The sequence below is a fragment of the Anas platyrhynchos genome, chromosome 3 (genome assembly GCF_047663525.1).
Source record: "Anas platyrhynchos isolate ZD024472 breed Pekin duck chromosome 3, IASCAAS_PekinDuck_T2T, whole genome shotgun sequence".
Classification (NCBI taxonomy): domain Eukaryota; kingdom Metazoa; phylum Chordata; class Aves; order Anseriformes; family Anatidae; genus Anas; species Anas platyrhynchos.
The window spans coordinates 80,709,877-80,733,006 of record NC_092589.1 but is presented as its reverse complement, the minus strand read 5'-3'; the positions used below and the strand labels follow the sequence as shown (position 1 = coordinate 80,733,006).

The window sequence follows — 23,130 nt, the reverse complement described above, 5'->3', positions numbered from 1 at the left end:
AATACGTCAGTTTTACTGGTAAATAATGGTTTACTTCCTCACATATAAAGTCCTAACAACATTGGTCTTTCAGGCTGGGATTTTCAGCCTATGAGCACCTAGCTCCTGTAGGCCCTTTGAAAGTTTGAGCTATAATTCTCTTGACAGCAGAGGTTTAAATAAATCATGAGCAGTTGTAATCAAAAGGCTTTTGTATCAAATACGAGTTGGGACAGGTCCTAAAGATCCTTGTTCCTGTGAAAAGCTTCTATGGATATAGCAGGGGATTAAAGAACTTGAAAGTAGAACACTATTTAACATGACGGTATTCTTAAACATACTGCTGTGTCTCTTTTTCTTGAATTTAAAGTCATTTAAAGGCTGATCAGATAAAGTGTCATGCTTCTCCACGTGAGAGAAACTAAACAGAAAGAGGAACTTTGAGGAGTACAGGTGAAGAGCTTGCTAAGGGTTCCTTTTACAGCATATTTACATACGACTGAAAGAACATCTTGATTTAAGTGTGTCTTGCTAAAGTAAGCAGAAAAACTGTATAATTGATAATTGGATTTGAATTTGGAATGAAAATTGTCCTTAAAAAACAGGAGTTCCGTATAAGTTTTGCAAATTTCCATTCCAGATTAGAATATGCCTTAAGAACTCACAAAAGTGGGGTCAGATGTGCTTATGTAAGGCAGAATACCTTCGCCCAATGATGAATCCAAACACCATGAAGACCAGAATGATGGTTCCTGCTACAGCAACCACAGCTATGATAATAACAGGATTCTGTTCACTGGAAACAGCCGTGGCTGTAAATAGAGAAAAAAGCAGAGATTAGCTTAATATTATTCCCAACAAAGGAGCTGCAAAAAAAATTAAATCAACCTTCACGAATTGCAGACTGTTTATTTTTTCAGTTGCCTACAATTATTAATTTGATGAATTTAATCTAAAGGAATGCCCCTATCAGAAATTCACTCAAATGCCGGATGAGTTAATGATCACATACAGGGAATAAAAAAGGCCAAAATTAACTTGGTCAAAGTCATACAACCATGTGCTGAAAGCCAGCACCAGCCAATTTAACTGGCTTCTGGTGTAGTGTCTTCTGCTTTGTTCAGTGGTTGACCCCTTCCTAAAAGGGAGGAGGACATCTCTTTAAAGAGGTACAGTAGGAGAATGTTCCTGCTCCTAGCCACACTGCTAAAAATGGTTGGTATGACTTTAATGGTAGTATGAAATAGTATCTTAAGTGTAAGATGAATTTTTAAGATGAAGCATTAACTATCTATTAACTCAGACTTCTTAGCATATTTATCTCTCTTACTGCTATTAATCATTGTAAATTGATATTATCACTTAAAATTTGTTTCTGTTAGCAATGAAAAGGTGCTTCCACATACACAAAATGGAATTCTCTATGCTTCAGAGGATTTACATGCCAAAATATCTACACGCTATCATTCTTTTTATTCATTTATGCCAATTTTATTAATATATGCAAATGTCTGCATGTCACATTAATTTAAACTGAGGATGTAAATACTTAGCCTGAGAACCCTCAAAGTTTGTTAAATACATTGCTTGCCACTCAGCTAATGAAGGTGGTCATATGCTCAGCTGTATTAAATGAGCACAACTCTACTGAACTCTGCAGAGCTATAGTGATTTGTAACAAGGATCTGGCCCAAGAGACTGAGAATAAAGGAAGAAACATCAGGCAGTGATGCTGAGAAAGGGACTGTGGAAGTATGAGTCACAAAAAAAAAAAAAAAAGATACTGACATCTGATTAACTAAACTGTAGATGATACGTTAATATGGTTAACTGGTTAAGTCCTGGCCGTGCTACCTAAAGATGAAGATTTTATGAATTCCACAGAATCTTCTGGGTGCAGATTTCATAGGTTCCCATAGAAACAAACCATCCAATCTTTTCTTTGCTGTGTCTTGGCAGAAGTAAACCAATCAACATGATTTATTTTGTCACTGAACTGTATTACTTACCCCCCCACCCCCAAATAAAAACCCCTTTGTTGTGCTTCACAGCATAACACAGCACCTCTGTATTGAGGTGAAATTCTTGCAGCCCCCATCCCCCAATTTTATTTCCTAAAGAAACTATAATTTTTATATATTCTACCTAATGCAGGTGAGGAAGGTCTCATTATTCTTATTGGGCTTTAACTGAAAAGAACAAATGTGTTTTTTTTGACTAACTACAACTTTCTGAGATACCCAGTCAATGGGGTATTGCTATAGGCCTTCACATATCCCATTTGTGCAACCTTTAGGAAATTAGTGGTCACTGTCTTGTTTCGTAAGGGCATAAGTAATGGGGTATAAGTGGAAGGGGCATAAGTAATACAACTCAGTTCTTGAAAAACTACCTGCCCATCAAACTAGATGGCCTCAAACATGAGAATGTTGAAGGTATGTAAAATTTCCTAAAATACTTCTATTCCTTAGAACTTAAGTGCAAACCTCACCTGGGAGTCAAGACAAGGTGGCATTTTGTCCCAATGGCCAGTGTACAAAGCTTTATCCATCTAACAGAGTTTGGAAAAACACTTTTCCAAGCTTGCCACCTAATCTAGCAGCCACGTTGAGTGCATAGAGGTTGACATATGTGATTGGGTTGCTCTGCATGACTGCCTCACAGATTTTGGACACTGGTACAGTCTGGAGGCAATCCAAGGATGTTATTTGAGCTCTTGAAATGCTGGGGGCACAGTACACTGCCCAACTGGTAAAATAGGTGGGATGAAATTCATGATGTAATTTTACATCTTAAAAATAAATAAATAAATAAATAAAAGGTCTGGTTATGGGATTGGTCTGGTGAGAATCCTATGTTCTTGTACTGTCTCTGTGCTGCTTCTCCCATCTGTGTGATGAAATCAGGCTGTTACTTGGCTTATGTGTAATTACGAACTTCTGGAACGTGATCTAACCGAAATAAGGATGCAAGAGTATCCTGAGAGGAAAGATTTTGGGGTGCAGATGATCCTTTCAGGGAGTCTATGACATGGCTGCCAGTCATTCGTGTTGCCACAGTAGTAGTGGTAGGGAAACATCAGCAGGACAGAGAAGTCTGCCCTTATTTCCAGTTAAGCCATGCTCAGGCTCCGAAGGCAGTACAGGGACCAGCTACAGGTGACACCTAATCTGACATTATGATATCTTCTTATCTAAAGGAATGAGAGAGTGTTTAGGTTATAGGAGTCAAGGTTACCTTCTATGTACAGGGCTGGAGGGATGGGGAATACCCAAAAACCCTGGAGCATTTAAAAGAGGAGATTAGCTATAAAAGCTGTGCAGCTCCGCCAGCAACAATTTTTCATGCAGGCAATCTCAGCTACAGAGAAGAATTCCTGATGAAGTGTACATGAAAGCTTCAACAATATATTGGAATCATGCGGGCCAAATGTCACATTTTTAAATATTATTCTTATAATATTTATTCTTATTATTCTTATAATATTATGTCTTCTATTAAATTTTGCAGCAGTTGTTTATTTCAGACATCATAAATATATTTTACATCTGCATGCTACTTCAACATTGCTTGATTTAAAGCTATTCATGGCAAAAGCAAAAGGCAAAATTTTATTCCTGCCAGGTTGCACTGAGTCCTTCTACTTTGCCAGTAAGACATGTAACAAGTGGCAAACTCCCCATCAGAGATTTTAGGCAGTACAAAGGTGAAGGGAATGTTGCAGTATTGTAAATAAGATGGCCTATTTTGAAAGATAACACAACCAACTTGTCTTGCTGTGACTGAGAACATCCAGGAGGGCTTTCTGGCTTTCAGGAAAACAGATGAGAGCACCGCTGAAATCTGTGTGTCCCCTGAGAGGTTGCATTAGGGAAGTTTTAACTCTGGTTTGTATACCTCTAGTCCTCATTGAAAAACAAAAAGTTTTCACAAGCAATTGCACAATTTTCTAATAATTCTTATTAGAAAATGCCACCAACATTTTTAAACTGAATGTTTTCATTTATTCTTCTGGTTTGTTCTGCTTGATATCTAGAATACGTCTCCCATACTTTTGGAATTACAGAAAACACAGCAGCCTCTTTAGATTCACTGGCTACAAATAATTCAAGGTATCTTTTAGATAATTCAGTGGATCAAAAAAGGTAAAATTACCACTTAAATGATACTCTTTTAATTTATATTTTCTTCCAGGAGGATTTCTGTCTCTGATAAATGATGTTTCCAACAACAAAATTCAGTTACTTTGATCTGTGACAAACACAGCATGGAATATAAATATCCTACCTTCATAAAGCATTTTTGCTTTGTAATTTTACTATTTTTATGTAAATGTATGTATGTTGTCCAACACATACAATATGTGTGAGTACAGGTATTAAATATGTATATTTTACATATCAGATTACATAATGGACATATACATAATTTGAGTTCCTCAAATATGGGAAAGTGGCCATGCAGTTTTGATCACAATACAGAAACTGGAACATAATATAAAAATCTACTAAATCAACAGCACCAGTTGAAATTCCAGGTGAATTTCAGGTAGGCAAAAGGACTATCTAACTGCTGGTTGAGCATTACAACTATATCTAATTTTAAAATACTTTGATAGTTTTGAAAGTCACATTCAGAAATCCACTGGAATAATGCCAATGACTCTTAACTGTAGCAGGTTTTCTGCTCACCTGTATACTTCATCTGAGGTATATTTCCTAAAAATGATCTACTAAATTTCTTATGAAATGCTAACGCAAATACAATTTTATTGACCTGAATGATTTGATAGTACTACAAATAAAATATGAGACGCAAATATTCTTTTTTTTTTTTTTGGTAAGAGAATTTTAAAATAATTTAATTAAATTTACTATCTTTTAACAAACATTTTAATTATTTCTGAAAACTATATGTGGAAAATTGGGGTTGTTTATCATTGATAGGAATTACATCCTACAATTTCCTCTCAATAAAATTGAAAATATGTTGCTTTTGAAATTTTCTTTTGTGAATGCACTGCACATGGAATGTTAGAACACAAAGCTAGCCTGCGACAAAATATCTGCTGTGCATACTGGATCAGAATGTCACTGGTTTATATGTAGATTTTCATCACCGAGTCAGAAAAAGGGTACACGATGCAAAAGGGCCAGTAATTCATTTATTCTAAGATTTCCTAACTTTCCACAAATTAATCAAACTCCAGTCAAGACTGTTTACCTCAGAAATGGTCTTTGCTCATCTTAGTGGCTTAGTATGCTTACATGCAGTATATAAAAAAATATTAGTGTAATGAATGAAATGTTTGGAAAACATTCTGGTCTAACAATTTTAGATTACTATGGACAATAAGTTAGATAATTAGCAGGAACATGTTACAGATTGTTAAAGCCTTTTCATTTGTTTTCCAGAAATTCATCCAAAATACGAAATTACTTCTGTCTGTAACTCAGGATGCTGATGCATCTCAGGGATTCTGTTGAATTTTACTGCCTTTGTAAAGCAGTCTTTACAAAGTAAGAAATAAAAAAGAGTAACTCTACAGATGAAAAGCATGCTATCAAACACATAGCTAATAATAATGGTAATAATATTTTATTGTTGCTATTATGACAATTACTATTTTAATTATGTCTATCAGCTGTGTGCTGTTATTTGTTATTGAAAGCTTTTATATTCTGTGTGGAAACAAGATTAAGATCTAACTACTGTGTTGTTTTTTTTTAAGAATGCCCACAAATTCTTCAGGCGACACCTGGCTGCAGTTAAATAAGATGCAATTGTGTGTGCCTGTGCCTCAGATGTGCTGCATAAAGCACAGAGAGCAGAGCTGGTACCCATGGCTTCTGAAACTGTACGTTTTGAATTCTCAGCTCCAAACTTGGCTGACTTATCAGGCTGACCTGAAGCAAATGACCCAAACCCAAATGACCAAATTTTGCTGCCAGGGATACAGAGAGTTTCCATGAGCTGACTCATGACTAACAGTTCTCACTGGTTCAAGAGTTTATTTCCAAAGACCCCAAATCTGGAAGATTTTCTCTAAGTATGCATGAACATTATCAGTAGTGAAAAACGTATCTGTAATTTTTAGGCAAATAAGGATGCGTGATTGGTTTCAGCATCAAAGAAAAAACAAACTCTCCCAAAATGTTATCCACCTGCTGAAATGTCACAGCCAGATTCTCTAGTGAACTGTACTGAGTAAGTTCATGCTTCAGCTTCATACTTTCCATTACAAGGGTTACAGGAGGCTGGTTTTAGTTTACAAAGCCTGCAACTTTGAGCCCTGAAGAAACCTGGTGTCTTTGAGACTTTCAAAAACAAAATTGACTGGCCTAGGAAACCAGAAGATAGCAGGAATGGACGTACATCTGAAACAAGACACACACTTAGGTAAACAGAGCTATATAAATTTGTTTGGTTGTTTGTTTTTAGTAGGAAATCACACAGGAAAAAACAATAATAAATAAATAAATAAATAAATAAAAGACCTAAAGAAGCCACCAATGGCTGAAATCTGCTCTTCCTTCCTCTCCTCAGTTACTGAAGAACCTAGTAGGGTTATTCAGCTCAACCTCTTCTAACCTCTAACTAACTAGCCTCTTCTTTTGTGTTCAAGTGAAAAAAAATAGTTTTTTTCTTTGTGTTAGAAGAGGACATCAGAGAAGAACCCGACACGCTACATTTTTTCCCGCTAATTATAAGAGTACAATTCATAGTCCTATGGTAAAACAACTAATTGAAGTTCATCCCTCAAAATATAATGACAAAAATTCACCTTCACTTAGAATTTCTTTTTTTTTTTTTTTTCCTAATTTTAATGACATTACCTCTAATGACTAATTTTTTGCTTTTTTATTACTTCTGAAAATGCAAATTTCCCATAAATCTAAATGTTTACCTGTGGCTTCTTCTAGTGTGGCAACATCCAGTCTAGGGCTATAATTTCCATAACCAGCAGCAGTAAAAGCACGAATCTGGAAAACATACACTGTTCCTGGCTTTAGGTTATTAATAGAAGCTGAAGTGGACTTTGTTTTTACTGTTGAATAGGTTCTCTCCCTTTGATCCTGGAAACAATAAGACAAAAGATTTAAATGACATTTATAGGTCAGATTTGATCATGGTTGCACATCAGCAACTGACAGCTTGCCTCGGTAGTTTATTTCAATTTGTTGAATGTTTTTTTTTTTTTTTTTTTCCCAACATAAAAAATAAAGCATACTCTGTGGAGTATTTATTACAAAACACTGTCATTGAAACGAGGAGGTCTTAAGTGTAACATAAAATTCAAATGGGATGCTCATGTTGTTACTCATAAAATATCTAGACATAAAATGATTGTTTCTTTGGCTCTGATTAGATTTGGAGTAATTTTGATGAAAAAATAGTTCAAACAAAACTTTCCAGGGGATATGTAGGGCTTAAACAGTTTAGGGGCAGGGAAATCTGTTATTTCATAGTCAGAACCTTTCTCTTCTTACATTCCAACACTTTAAAAAATTATAACAGTGCCAATGACTGGATCTTGCACAAATTCTGAGGTCTCTGTCTAAAACTTTTTAGTCTTTTCTCTGGCTTTTCTTGGGTTTTGACTCTATGGCATCAAGAAGAAGCCAGGGAGAAAAGCTCAGTATGAGACCCCCCAAATCTGAAGCTGTACGATTATAGATGCCGAGTAATTGCTCACTTTCAAATGCTATGAAAGCCCATAGGTCCTTATGATATTCAACAAGCTCTACTTGTTCATCACATTTATTGATCCAGACTGTTTCTGCAGAGATATATGCAGCCCTGCTGATTTTTGGTGCCAGATGCAACCCTGATTTGAAGGGCAGAAGAGATGAATTAACTAACCATCTGAATGCACCACATGATCAGAGAAGCATGAGCCATACGAGACGGTGTTAATGAGATGGATACAGAGGGAAAGAATAAATCTGTAACTCATTTCAATTTACCAGCTAAAAATGATGGAGAACCTTTCCCTTTGCAGTCAACAAAGCAACAAAGGCTTTTGCTGAAACACAGGGTTCAAAACAACATATATGATTTCTTTTTCAATAGATTCAGTAATGGCTTCTCCTGGGCCTTGCCCACTCTGTCATTTGAGCAAGCCCATCAGCTCAGCTAGCAACAATTTTTCATATCTTATACAAGAAAATGTAAATCATCTGTAAGTGAGGACCACGGTAGAATGTACATTGGTATGTGAGAAAAAACAGGAACGCTTGAGAGAGGAGAAACATAAATAATGAAACACTGTAAATAGTCATATATGTTCACAACTGTAAGCCACAATGGAATTTCAGTTTGGGTTTTGATGCATAAATGAGGCTTATTTGAATTGCCAGTTCTTGAATTTAGATATATGCATATATATTTAATAATAACAACAAAGAGGTAAAGATAACCTTAGCTAGAAATATCAGAGTACAGGCTTACTTGGGAGATTTGGGGCATTTTCCATTCCAGCCCTAGCCAGAAATGAGGTGGAAGAAAAAAAAAAAAAACAAAAAAACACTTCTCAGAATATTTGATTTAATAGTTTGATTTAATTTGGCTCTAAAAGGAGCTGAAACTCCAAGAGTGTGAGAGGGGATAAATAACAAAACAGGTACAAAACTTAACTGCTTCTCTTGTTCTGAGCAAGAAGCTTATGAAGTACTTTTCAAGCTGATCTGCACTACCTTGGAAGGAAAGTAAGTATTTAAGTATTTGTTTTAAAATAGTCTCACTGAATTTAAGGCTTAAATTAATTATTTCATTATATCTGTGCCTGATTGTGAGATGAGGTTTTTCTTATCTTTTGTTAATTTTACCGTAATAAATAGAATACCAATGGCTTTCCTTCATTTAGAAAAATAACTTGACATCAGCTCTTGCCTTGGCAAACACAGGAAACTGGCCATGAAATTCCACTGCTTATTTAAAGTAACATTAATATGTAGATAAAATAATAAAAGTTATAATTTAACATTTATTATATATGAAAAGTCTAGTACTTGGGCATTTTTCTGTTATCTTCCTCATGGTATTTACTTTTTTTTTTTTTTTTAATAGAACAGAAACTATCGTGGATATAAAAGCAAGCAAAATGGCATATATATATATATTTTTTAATCTGTGTGTGCAGAGGACAGTTCTGCTTTTGGTAAATATGCATTTTTTGTAGTGTATGGACTTCATTTGTATGATTGTGTGAGGGAGAAAAATTGCTTGCCAAAATTAGTAAAATTATTTTTGGAAAAGAAAGGTTTAGCTATCTGTACATATCTGTTAAGTTTTGTCATAAGAGTTATTAAAGTGAACAACTTAAAGTGGGACTTAGAAACAACAAATAAACATTTTATTCCCTTCCCAATCTATATAAATATCTATTGATAAGCATATTTGTGTAATTCAACACTGCAAATTAGATGCAACACATTATATTATGTTCAATCTGGTCTGAATTTATCTAATTGTATGTTAGCTAGTATGTTAGCTAGTTAGCTAATATGGTCTTTTTGATATAGAGATACTATTGCCCTGTTTGCACAGATGAGATGTTCTCACAAGTGATCACAAAAGAGGTCCTTTGTTCATTTCTTTGTATTTTCTTTCTTTCTTTCTTTCTTTCTTTCTTTCTTTCTTTCTTTCTTTCTTTCTTTCTTTCTTAATTTTCCTCCCAATATGCTTTATAAAAAAAATCAATATGCTATATGCTGCATTAAATTTCCTAGGGAATCTGGAGGAGCCACACTTAGTCTGGGTCCCATGACAAGCTTATAGATGCATAACCTTTCACCCCGTTTTCATCCAGCTTATGGTTGCTTTTCAGGTTTTTGTTTTGTTTTGTTTTGTTGTCTTTTTTTTTTCTTCTGGAGTACTTCAAAGTTATCACGAATGAAGCCTTAGACACATTGAAAGGAATGGCAAAACTCTAACTGACATCAATAACAGTGCAATTTCACTCGAACAGAAAAAGAGATCACTTCATCTACTATTGAAAAGCAGCCCTCAATTCATTACTGTATTGAGAAAAGGAGTGACAAATAAATCTCATGTTCCTGGGACTTTTTTTAAAAAGGACAAATAAGGAATACTTATCAACTAAAACTGTAGGAAGTGTTCTGGAAGTTTTCAGACATCAAGTCTGAGCTGCTCAACTCATAAAATAATACCAAATGAAGTCAAGAGTTGTATTTGATGTCTCATCTCAAGACTGGAATCACAGTGACACAGAAGGAAATGAAACAAGCCTTAAAAACAATGTAGGAGCAACTTTAAAATGATAAATCTCATGGTAAAATCTCCACAGCCTAACTTAATAACAGAAATACTGTGGGAAAAAATAATTTTAAAAAAATAAATAAAAAAGGCTGATTTTGAGTGGATAATTCACTTCTAGGATACCTAAATACAATATATGGAACATATGATAATAATAATTGCAGGGAATCACTAGTTATTAAAAGAGAGTGAAATCACTGTGACAGAAAAAAATGGGATAGTTGGTATTATAGCTATAGTTTTAACATTGTTCCACAATTTGGTGAGCCAACACAAGGCAAACAGCACATTGTTGTACATTACAGATAATCTAAGCACTTACTTTCTCATAATACTTGATTTCATATTCAGTAATGACTCCATTGGGATGTTCTGGTTCCTGCCAGGAAAGCTCCACGCTTCTCTGCAGCACTCTCTCTTTCATTACTCCACTAACTTGTGAGGGAGCTGTTTGGACAAGATGTATCAATAAATAATAAGCAAATTTGTTGGATGCCTAAAATCAAATGTCATTACTGATCCACCCCATGCTGAGCCACTTTCATTAAGGTAAAAGAAAGCACCTTTTCATAGCTCACAATTCAAAGCTAATGAATATTCAAACAGGACCCTATTACTGTTCATAAACTTAGAATGGAAATCAAATTAAAGTGCAAACAGCAAAAAAGTGGAATTGTTCAAGTTAGTCCAAAACCCAGATTGATGGGAATAACAATTAGGTAAGTGAATTCTGATTAAGATAACAAAATATATTTTTAGATTGATCTGTGGTAAATTAAGAGTCTAAGTATTTATTGCATATGTTTCAGAAATGATTATGAAAAGAAAAATAATGTGTTAGAAACAAAATTGAATTTTAGGCTGATTTCATGTAGTTACCAGTTCTCTTTAAAAAATAACCTGTTGCATTATCTGATTACATCATCACTCAGTGGTGAAAACAACTTTGTTGAGAGACTAAAACCCCTCTTTTGCATTTGCTCAAAACTTTCCAGGACATTCTGTCTTTAGTATTGAAGTTTCCGTCTTTGGTCTTGGTGTTTTGTGGAAATCTGAGACAATTTAAGAAGCAGGTCTTATGAAATAAAGGGGTCACTCTCTTCTTCCACCTCACTGCACATAGTTACGCATACACACACACATATGCACAATTTCCTAATAAACAACACACAAAGCCAAACATCATTTGAAATTTGTAAAAAGCAGTGTATAAGCATTATAGAGACATTGTCTCTCACTTAAAAATGGTTAAGAATTAACGTAATAAAATGAGTGACTGAAAAAGTAATTTTCCTGATCAGGTTACTTCGTGTTTAGCAAAAAAGAAAGACAGTGGATTTACAGCTGGTAGGTAGTTCCAAAGAAAACCTAACATTACACTTTTCCTCCACATGCTGCATATATGAACATAGCACAGAAATAGTCCTATGAAATTATAGCTCTTTAAAACAAACGAACAAACAAAGAAACAGCTATATCAGCTCTATCTATGCAGAGCTTGGTCTTGTTCCTTTTCAGTTTATTTGAAATAATTAAATTATTTTCAAGAGTGTTAACACTGCTCACATAGAAGACATAGAATGTGCAATTGGGTCCTCACATAAAGAGAGGACCCAATTGCACATTCTCTCTCCTCTCTCCCCACCCCCCCCTCGAGCCGTGGCATTTAGGCATCTAGGCAAAAGTAAAATGATTATGACATTTATGTGTATAAGAAATAGATGTATTTCACTGTATTTTGAGAGCAGATTCATAGACAGGAAAGTAAAGAAAAGGTAGAGATAAATTTATTTATAACTACTATTTTGAAAAAAACATACTGAAAATTTAATACTTTTTTTTACAGAAAAAAAAAAAAAAATCAGCTTTCTTTCAGACCTGCAGACAAAGCTTTCATTAAGTAAAATTATTCCCATTGATTTCATACCAATAAAATTATTTTACAGAACAAGGATATTTTGATGCAACAAGTAGGTGAATTTCACCTTCATTTTCACCATTCATCTCAAAGTCTAATTAAATTAATTCCCATTCTAATATTCTTTAGCACACCCGCTTTCCTTAATTTAAAGAATACAGAAATAAAACAATGAGAACACATATCTCTGTTAGCCAAGATAAAACTATAATGATAAAGTAAAAATCTTTAAAGCACAACCAACATGATAATCTTCTAGTAAACTTAAAATTTGATTGTTAACTTCATATTTTAATCATGTTACTAGCCTTTTGTATTATAACGTATATAGTTATATAGGTTTTAAAATCAAATTCATTTACATTTCATTAAAGACGGCAGGAATCCATGAAAATTAAGGATAGAAGCCATGCATAATTTTCATTATAAACTATTATAACTATTATTCAATATAATCAAAGTTGAGGACCCCTTAATGTAGGCTGCCAAACTGATAAAATCATGAAATTATGCAAACACCATGGGTGATAAAGCATTTCAGAGCCAGGATCTATCTCTTCTTATATTCTCTTTCTAAAAGCTTGGAGTATTTTTACTCTCTAATTAGCTTTTTCTCTTTTTCTTTCTCTTTTTTTTTTTCTTTTTATTTTTTTCTTTTTCTTTTTCTTTTTCTTTTCTTTTTTTTTCTTCCTCTTCCTCTTCCTCTTCCTCTTCCTCTTCCTCTTCCTCTTTCTCTTTCTCTTTTTTTTTCTTTGGTAGCTAAGAGTGTGGAATGCAGCAAACTAATTTACTCTGTCTAATTTTCTGTACCACGATTAACTAGTTGTCTTCTTTGTCTAAATGAGCAGCACAGTATCCTGGCTGAATTTCAGAGAGGTCATTATGATTCATGTATAATGTTATATCTCATCCAGATTAATGTTTTCAAACTGTTAGTTTTACATTTTTAGATATCCAAAATTCTTAATGTTCATACTTCTAATGAAATAATTTTATAGGTCATTGGAAATTGTTCTCAATATTCACTGCCTTTTGTTTTACCTTATTATTATTTTTTCATTCTGTTGGTCATAGCATTCACTTTTTTAAGCATTCAAGCAAAATAAACTCACTTCCTCTGGCATTAATGAAGTCTGCAGATGTGGGGAAGGAACAGCAATGTGGGGAAGGAGGAACAGAGAAGGGGGAAGATGAAACAGAATAGAGGAAGTGAAATATACTGTACAAGATTCCCACATAACATCCACACATAGTATACACAAACAGGCATATTCCTTTCTGAAGGGATTTCCATGAAAAAGAAAATCTGAATGATTTATCAGCATTGCAAGCTAATATGCAAAAAGTCTTAAATAAATGAGCTTTATTTCCTGGTAATTAATATTCTCTTCCTTCAAGAATGATGAGATTAAAAGGTTTTTGTTCGTTTGTTTGTTTGTTTTTCCTAGCTGAAAGCATTCTACCGTATTTCAATGGTAGAAGAACCCACATAAGGTGGAAGAAAGAGCCCAGCACTTCAGACTCACTGCAGGTCAAAAATGTTGGTAATTTTGACCTAGATATGTCTTTGACCTAGGTATGTCTTTGAAGCTCTGAAAATGATAAGGTTGTATATAATTCCCATAATGGATGATATTCCTAAAATGCATTAAATTATCTAATCTTATTTTGTGTCCTACTTAGAGCCCTGACATTTGTTCGGGGAAGAAGGGAATAGTCGAATGGGTTGAAGCCAGAGTGTCAAAGTACACCTGGCAAAGTACACCATCCTATTGCCACTGGAAGAAAATCTCTGTAAACTAGAGCAACTGCATAAGCCAATTTATTGATGTTAAATGTACATGTTAAATGTGTTAAGTGTACATGCTATCTTTATCCTGCCTTTTTGGTTGCATTTCTGTGCTTAGTGAAAGCATACAGGTCAGAAGCATTTTATTCTTTTTTTCTAGTAAAATCATTTCCTCTGTATACTCTCTGTACCTTTCTTACAGAGTGTTTTGCATTTGTATTTTATTTGTTCTTGCTTCCTGATACCTCATGTTAAGCCTTTAGCCCATGTCTCATTGCCTACCCATGTTAATTAATTAATAATTTATGATTTTGAAACAACTATCAGCAAGCTTGAAAATGAGTTAGTTTGCAATTCAACCCTAAATACAAACTAAAATTTGGTATTAAACCAGATTAAAAGATAAATCTATAAAAACAGAATTAAAAATACCATTTTTTGTTCCCTTTGCTAGCTAAAGTAGTAAGTTAAACACATTTATTTTTTTTTTAGTAATCTAATTTTTGCTACTGCAACTATAACAAAGTTGTTCATGATGAAGACACTTACAGAATTTGTAGACAACTAAGTATCCAGTCCAGAGTGATATGAGCATGCATAATCCCTACTGAATCTTTTCAGGTAACAAAGAAGCATCACTTGTCAGGATCATTATTTCCATAATATATTACACCAGGGGATACAGGCTGTTCAAAACACCATTTGCTACCAACTTTCTTTCTGATATACCTCATCTCCTCCTTTACTCCTTCCTGCTGACACAATATCCAATGCATCAAACATACGCAGCCTCTCAGGGCTAACAGGCAGATGTACCTACACATGCTGCATAAGAAAGTACTTCTAGAATGACAGGTTCTCAGCACACTCGTTCACCTTTTTAAAATGCTTCAAATATACCATTCAGCAAAAGGAAAAATTGATTTTTCACCAGGTTTCAACATCACAGCCACAGAGAAATATAACTCTGCTGGGCTTTACTGATAAAGCCTTCAAGTTATATAGATTTCAAGCTGGTCATCATTTCCAGATCAAGTTATAGAAGAAGTTAAAACTGAGGTGTCAAAAAGAGCAGGATATTCCAAGGAAATATCCCGTTCCAGGGAGAATATTGTGTCTGGTAGACTGATGTGCTGCATTCATACTGCTAAGCCAAGCATATAGTATATTATTATATACCAAAAATACATGCATAGAAAATTGCAGTGTTGTTTAGAAGGCATTGTTTTTAGTCCAGAGTTCTGTGAAAATATTTTAACATGATATTACTCATGCCTTAGCTCTGTCATTAACTATTCTCTGGCTCTCATGCCTAACATTTCTCTTTATTTGAAGTGTACTTTCCAAAAGACAAAGACAGATGCAAAATTAATTTTTTTTTTGCAATTTGTAACTGAAAAAAAAAAAAGAAGAAGAAGAAAAAAACTACAAAATGCTAAAACAAAGACATATAAACTGAAAAATGAAAACGTGAAACTGGACTTACACATACAGGAGAAGCTAGGTATTATGTGCTGATTTCTAGCACAAAATCAACTCTAACACTGTTTTCATTAAGAAAAAAAAAAAAAGTTGTCAACAAAAGAAATCTACTTAGCTATTTCTCTTTTCTGAGATTTATTCAACCTCTGCATAATGAATGTGTCTCAATTTCATCTGGCAGCATGGAGACTTTTCATCTGATACTTTTAAAAAAGTCTCTCTAGAAACAGCATTTCTGAGTTGTTAGTAATTCATGTCTATAAAACAAATTATTAAAAACCCTCAGGAATGAGGGTTTTCAATTCTGCAGAAAGTTTCCCAAATGGAGGTGAGTAAATGCTCCCAGTGCAGAACCAGAGCCCATGTTAATAAATGCAATCAAATCTTCGTTTACATCTCTGGTTTCATTATTTATTATAGAAAGGCTAAAGAGAAAATGGGCTATCAACCTTCCTTAACTATTTTTTCATATATATATATATCAACCTTCCTTAACTATTTTTTCATATATATATATATATATATATATATATATTATTTTATAATAGCAGTTGTGTGCTTATGGCAATCTGAACTTTGTCTTGCTACTGGCTGAAATCAACAGTAACACTCGTTCTCATTGCATGGGACCCCTGTAGTACTTCCTGAAGGTCAAAAATTCTAGCCTTTGACCTCTTTCCTTTTCATATCCCAAAGATGTGTAGCAAGTATTCAAAAGCACTAGCTTTTCACACAGCAGCAATGATATAATTTTTTATATCCTTGTAAAACTGTATCAACGTACATTTTACATTACATGAAGCATTAACAACAGTTTCCTGCAATGGAAGGTAGCAGGTATGGTTGCTTTGAGTATGTGGTCTGAAGGGGACATTGCTAACAGCAGTAAATAATGGCAATACAGAGATATACGCATCTCAATAGTTATAACATAATTATTTCTTTGTAAAATGTCATCACTATCTCCTTTCTGGGCAGAAATCTTTAAGCAAAAGGGTTGCTTTGCCTGTCCAGCTCTTTTAACTGAGATTGGCACCTGGCTTCTTACAGACAATAAACACAAAATTAACACATATATATGTATATAGATGTGTGTATAATGAAAACAGTAGCAAAGAATTATACTGTTGTTGGCTCTTCAATGGTTGTTCAGGAAGAGAATACAAAACTCCCTGTACTGTGTTACCATTCCTATACCACTGTTACCCAAATGGCATCCTTCCACACTGCTCTGCTTACTAATTTGCTCCCAAGAGAAGGAGTGTAAATTAAGGCAGAACTTGGCCTCCCACTGAGCTCTGGTTTGTTCTGAGGGGAAACATATGCATCAGGATTGCCAAAACTACTAGATAAGATCTTAAGATCTTTAAGTGAAGAGATTATACACCTTGAGGAATTGCAGCAGTTGTTTTCAAAGACCTGGGGTTAGCATAGGGCATCACTCTGGGTATTATGCTGGTATGAAGCAATGTGCCTCTGGACATGCCATGTCATGCTCACTTTTGAGGAGCAATATAGATATCACCTAAAGCAAAACCTTTACAATGGTTTGCAGGTACTGGGCAAATTTTAAGACCTTACTAATTTCTCTTATTCTGTTATTCAATTTCCCATAAATATACAAAAGATTTATGTGAAAGAAAAAATAATATATACATTTCATAGCATTGCACCATGTCAGTGCCATTCAAGCCATGACTAGCCACAGCTGGTCCTTTGAATGCTTGATAAAATTTTCCTACATGTAATCCCCATGTTTACACTAAGATGTAAAATAATTTTCATATTATTTTTCATGATACACATTCATACATCAGAAAAGAGAATGGTAGCTCTTAAGCTGAACATTATTAAATGGATAAATGGAAATTTATAAGACTTTCTTTTTTGTTAAAGTATATTTCTCTGCCCTCAGTTAAGTCTCCACATGACAAAGAAGCCCATGATAAAAGGTTATTGAGTACCACTGTATTATGCCATTAGTACCCATTGCTTTGGATCAATGACAGCAAAATTCCCCACTGTGTTTATAAGCTACAGTGTTCAAAAAATGACCCAAATAAATCAGATATTTTACACTAACAATATCCTACAGAGAAGCCATTTTAACTTCCTTTCTGACACGCTTTACTTTCCGGCTCATAAATATAACACAGAGTGCTTACAATTTTCTGTAAGCCATGAACCGAGGCACATGTGGCCCTCTAAGCACTTGGGGATGTCAGGAATATATGGTAGCAGGCAACATACTCAAGTAATACTTGACTGCATTACTCCATTGATTTTTTTCCCATTGCTTTTGTAGTTGAGAAACTCCTAAATTACCTGCTGATTTAAGGAGAGCAACAGAAATACTAAATATCTGAATACTTTTGCAAATCAATTAATAAATAGAAGTCAAAAATGAGAAAAAAGAATAGATTCTGATTTTCCCTAATATTACTAGAAAAGTTTTAAGAAAACTTAAGTTTAAAATATCCAATACGTAGTCATTTAGTAAGTTAATTTACCAATTCATTTTAAATAGTTAGTTTTTGGTAATTCCTTCATCACCCTCAATCTTGCCAGCTGGATCAGTTTTATATACTATCTACTATGGCAAAATCTGGAGGAAAGCAAAAAAAAAAAAAAAAAAAGAAACTAAATACATAAATAAATACATTAGAAAGATCTGATTAGAAAGGGCTGACAGTCTGTCTGTCACATTTTTTTTTGTTGTTGTTGGTTTTTTTTTGTTTTTGTTGTTGCTTTTTCTGGTCAAAGTCTATGTCTAGACCCATTCTATGAACTCCCCTGTTTCTTTTGCCTGACATTTGGTACAAATATTATTGTCATGTCTGTATCCCATTTCTTCCCAAACTGGCAACTTGGGCATCAATCAGTGCTGAACGGATGCTGAGTTGCGTAACAAGTGACAACATCGTCTCCCAAGGTATCCACAACTCTTGCTTTGTGAATACGTTTTGACATGTCAGGCACAAACGTGATTCTTACAAATGTGTTAGACTAGCTAGCAAACCAGCCTTACAAATAACAGAAAGAGGCTTTTGTTCTCATGCAGCATTTGTTTTCCTTTGCAGAAGAAATATTTCTATGTTAATTAGATTTTTCTTTTGTCCTGCCTTTTTTTTTGTGTGTGCGTGTGTGTCTGTATGATTCATCTTTCATAACTTTTTTTTTTTTTTTTTTTTTTAGCTGAAACATCTGCCACTAGCCTTGCAGTAAATCCTTGACACATAGGTATTACTCTTCATTAAGGAAAACAAAACACTACAAAACTCCAAAAGATGAGGATACTCTTTTCCCTGGTGGGCTACTCAGACACATTATGTTCTCCTTCTGTCTCCAGTCATCTCTGTTGGCAAGTGTCAATTACAGACACAGGTTTTAGGGAATGGAAGGATAAAGCACAATTTACAAATCCTTTCCTCTGGAAGCAGACAGGTGTAATGACTGAGACTGTTTGCTGTAATTGAATTTCATGCTGTCACAAAAATGTCTGAATTTCATTCAGTCACAAAAATGTCAGCTTCAAGGATGTTGTTCATGAAAAGAAAAAAAATTACCTTAATACATTCTTCTTGCTACAGTATAGCTAATATTGTTATCCCAGTTGATTTGTCTAAAAGTAAAAGTTGCATTTGCAGCCATAAAATATTATATGAGGTAGTGACTTCGGAGGCCTATGGATCAGTACAATTACATTTATTTAGCATAGGATGTCCAAGAGACAGTTGAATAAATTCCAGCCCCATAACAAAGAATTTCAAATATTAATGGAAAAGCATATAAATATTCTACAAAGATGTCATCACAAAACAATAATTATCACTGTGCCACAGGTTTGATCAAACTGGTGCTTTCAAAGATATAATTGTTCAGTGGTGAAAAAAACATTGCTCTAGTAACATTCCTAAAGTGTGTGCACAACTTCTGTTTCAGCCTTCCAAATTCACGTGAAATGCATTATAATGGCACTGCTAAGGATGGATGCATTTCTGAGAGCAGCTTGAGTGAGATTCCTCAAAAAAATGGCTGTCAATTTTGTATAGTTATAAACCTGTATTTTTTTTTCCAAACAGTGCTACATCTCTCATATTTTTATATATCCATCTGGGAATCTCTACTACAGTGATAAACAGTAGAAGTAACAAGCCTGAAGTTAGTGAGTATGCATGGGAGTGAAACTCATGGCTGTGAGAGGAAGGTTAGACACAGCAAACAGTCCATGACTCCCTTGGTCAGGGCTTGTCAAAGACGCAGTCTCACTGATGAAAGCGGGGTCACTACTGTGGAGAACTGCCACTGATGTAAACACAATATTCAACATTTCTCTAAAAGTATAAAAAATTTCAACATTTCAACAACTAAGGAAACAATGAACATTTAAAACAATGTTGAAATTAGCATCATGCAAAAGCAGAAGGAAAATCCATTATCTCATAGGAAAAATATTTTGTAAAGTGAAGCTAGCTGAAGTTCGCTAGATCTGAATATACAACATAAATTAACACCTACTTATTAAACAGTAGAATTACTATAGAGATAATGCACACATTTAAATGCACACACATTAAAAATAAAATGCACAAAACTTTGATTCCTTTAGATTTGGTCTCTTTTTTTTTTTTTTTTTTTTTTTTTTGCCCAAGAAATAATATTAAAAAATGTAACAGGAACAAAGCACTTGTAGGACTTCTGTAACTGTATTTATATGATAAATTGTCATAATTCTAAAACAATTGTCTCCCTACTATCTACTGCACAAAAAGCACATTCAAAATATTATTTCCAGAAGACCTTTGGGTAGATGTTAGTTCCTAATTCCCCTTCTTTTTTTTTTTTTTTTTTTTTAAACAAAATAAACAAAAACGAAACAAAACAAAAAATCACAGAATCTCAGCATTGAAGGGTTCACATATCCTTCATTGGATGGGACCCATGAGGATCACTGGGTCCTACTCCTGGCTCCACACAGGACAAACACCAGAAACACTTTTGATTTTGTTGTTGTTGTTGTTTAATTTTGTTATTTGAGAACATACTATAGTTCAACATGCCTCTGGCTTCTGCTCACTTGAAAACCTTGCACAGAGACAAAGACTTGTCTGATGTAGGAATAAATTAAATTGGAAATACATCAATCATTTAAATTAAAGAATTTACTATGTGGTTTTAAAAGCTGTACAGAATCATCATCTTTTTACAGACTTTCTAGTGGCTTAATTTCTCTGAATGTTAGGAGGCTCTAAGGGGAACCCAAGTTCTTTATCCAAAGGTTAACTTCTTGGAAAGTTAGATTAAGAAAATGTCAATTGCGCAAATTATAAGCCCATTTAGTTTTCTGATTAGTTCTACTTTTAGACCAGCATTTAGGGCTTGATTCTGACCTCTCATCAATTATATTTTAGTTCAACTACATTGATTTTAGCTAAGTTATCCTTGCTTTATATCAATGGAAATAAGATCAGAATCAGGTCCTAAGGGTAAAGTAATTAAAAATTTAATTAACACAACTGATCATCTAGCATTGCTACACAATTAATTGGTTTTATTTTATTTTTTTAACAAAAAGATTTTGGATTTCTTTGCCAATTTCACAGATAGGTTTTTTACTTTTTTGTTTCAGAAATAGTTCTGGATGGGATCCAGACAATTTAACTTAGACAACTTGGTGCACCTACCCTTTAGGCAGCTACAGCTCTCCTAGATTAAGTGCTTAAATTCTCTAAATAGTTTCACTCCCTGTGACAGAGTGGTAAGTGTGTTGGAGAGATCCAGAATAGATCCTGACTGTTTAAACTGAGACCCATAAATTTGACATCTTCATTTTAAGACCTGGGAAGAACTTATTCCATTGTATACACAGCGAATATAGGCACTTATTTTAGGAGAAACTGAATATCTGGCACACCAAGTAAACATGATGCCTCACACATAAATATTTTTTTATGAGAGGTGGACCCTTTATTTTTCACACACCATCTAAAATTTACTCTTATTCCTTGCAAACTTAAAGAGGATTCCTTGATCCTTAAATCTTCTGAAGGAAATTAGTCCAGGGTCTACTCTGACTGACCTCTCATGCAAATCTAACAAGATCCATCTTTCTGCATGCAACAGTGTAAGTTTAACTCTCAGTGAGCTTAAAGGTAGTTCAGCAAGCTGCCGGTTAAATACCATAGCTACTCATTTAACTGAAACTTCAGAACTGTAGGCAATGAATTTAAAGCTGAAAAGATTAAAGCATGAAGCAACATTGGAAGGAGGAGATATGGTGATACGCAAACTAGCTAACTCAGGGTTTGATTCTCTTTCAGTTTTTAACGGTGTGATTGCTGTGAATTACCGGAATTTTAATCAATATCCAGGGTGAAAAAGTTGAAAATGGAGATTTTTGTAGTAACAGAGTAACAGAAGGCCATGTACAATTTTGTACGTGTTAAAGTTAAAAAAAAGAGAGAGAGAGAAAGTTCATTCTATTAAATTACAGAATTACTCAGTACATTGGCCAAATAAGCAAAAGTGTATAAATAATCCTTGAACAGTTTATTGCAGTTTTATTTATCCCAAATAACAGAACTGACTCAGAAATGACATGCCATTCCATCACTCACAGTGAAGATATAAAAAGAGAACAAGGTTGGTCTGTCTCTCACACTTTATATAGTATGTGCTGTCCTGTTCAATAAAAGTATGGAAAAATAGTGTTTACATATCTTACGAGTCTTTCAAGGTTGTAAAGGATACAAAAAAAAAAAGTAAGACTGGAATGACACAAGAGAAATGAAACTTGAGTCATACCCACAGTACTATACTGTGTTAAAAAACAAAACAAAGCAAAACAAAACAAAACAAAACAAAAAAAAACTATTTTCCTACACAGAGTGCGTAGATCATTTTTCAATTACTGTTTTTCTATGAAAGAGGCTCCAACTCTGCAGTAGAAAATTATTGCTACCTCCTGGTAACTATAGTGAAAAAATTGCATTCACCACCAACATCAAAAGACTAAAATTTAGTGATTCTAAGGCATATCACCAGTAGAGCTATTTACATGAATGAGAATATCATAAAATATAGTTTATATTTAAACTAGCTAGAGACCATTTAGACACTGTGTTAATACCAGAACATGCAAAACAGAATCTAAAGGTTACATGGTATCTAGACAGCATCAGAAATAGGCCTATATTCTCTTAACATTAGTCTATTGCCTGTAAATAATTACACTGGAACATGTTCCAGTGTAATTATTTATTCTCATGAGTGTATTATAATACATGCATTAAAATAGATATACATCAGTATCAGGAACATCTATAGCTTGTTTCCTTAATGTATATGGTCTCAGCATTGTTTACAGTATGAAATGAAAAAAAAAAATATCAGTATGGGAATTTTGCATGATAATAAATACATAATATATATAAATACATGCATATATATAATATATATACTGAATGTTCATTACTTTCTCTTAACTGTGTATATAAAAACCCTGCCTTAGAAAATAGCTATGCTAAAATTCTTAGAAACTGCTCTCTTGATCAATCTATTACCCAGGTTATTTACTAATCAAAGCTGTATTGCACAGACACTTGGGTATAATAATAAATATTAATAAAAAGTATATATATGTATGTTCTGATTGACCAACAGTAATTGAATTAGTCATAAT

General features: G+C 34.0%; 1 protein-coding gene across 7 annotated transcripts in view; it reads right to left on the bottom strand.

The window, feature by feature from the left end:
* The window catches only part of EPHA7 (EPH receptor A7), a 164,628-nt gene that overhangs the window by 32,188 nt on the left and 109,310 nt on the right, over positions 1-23,130 (bottom strand). For all 7 annotated transcript variants that reach the window (XM_013092875.5, XM_021267411.4, XM_013092869.5 and 4 more), the window contains exons 6-8: positions 10,583-10,707; positions 6,887-7,055; positions 683-791 (exon numbers count right to left, since the gene is read on the bottom strand). In XM_013092875.5, coding sequence (XP_012948329.3) covers positions 683-791; positions 6,887-7,055; positions 10,583-10,707 — 403 coding nt within the window. The remainder of the gene's footprint in view (positions 1-682; positions 792-6,886; positions 7,056-10,582; positions 10,708-23,130) is intronic.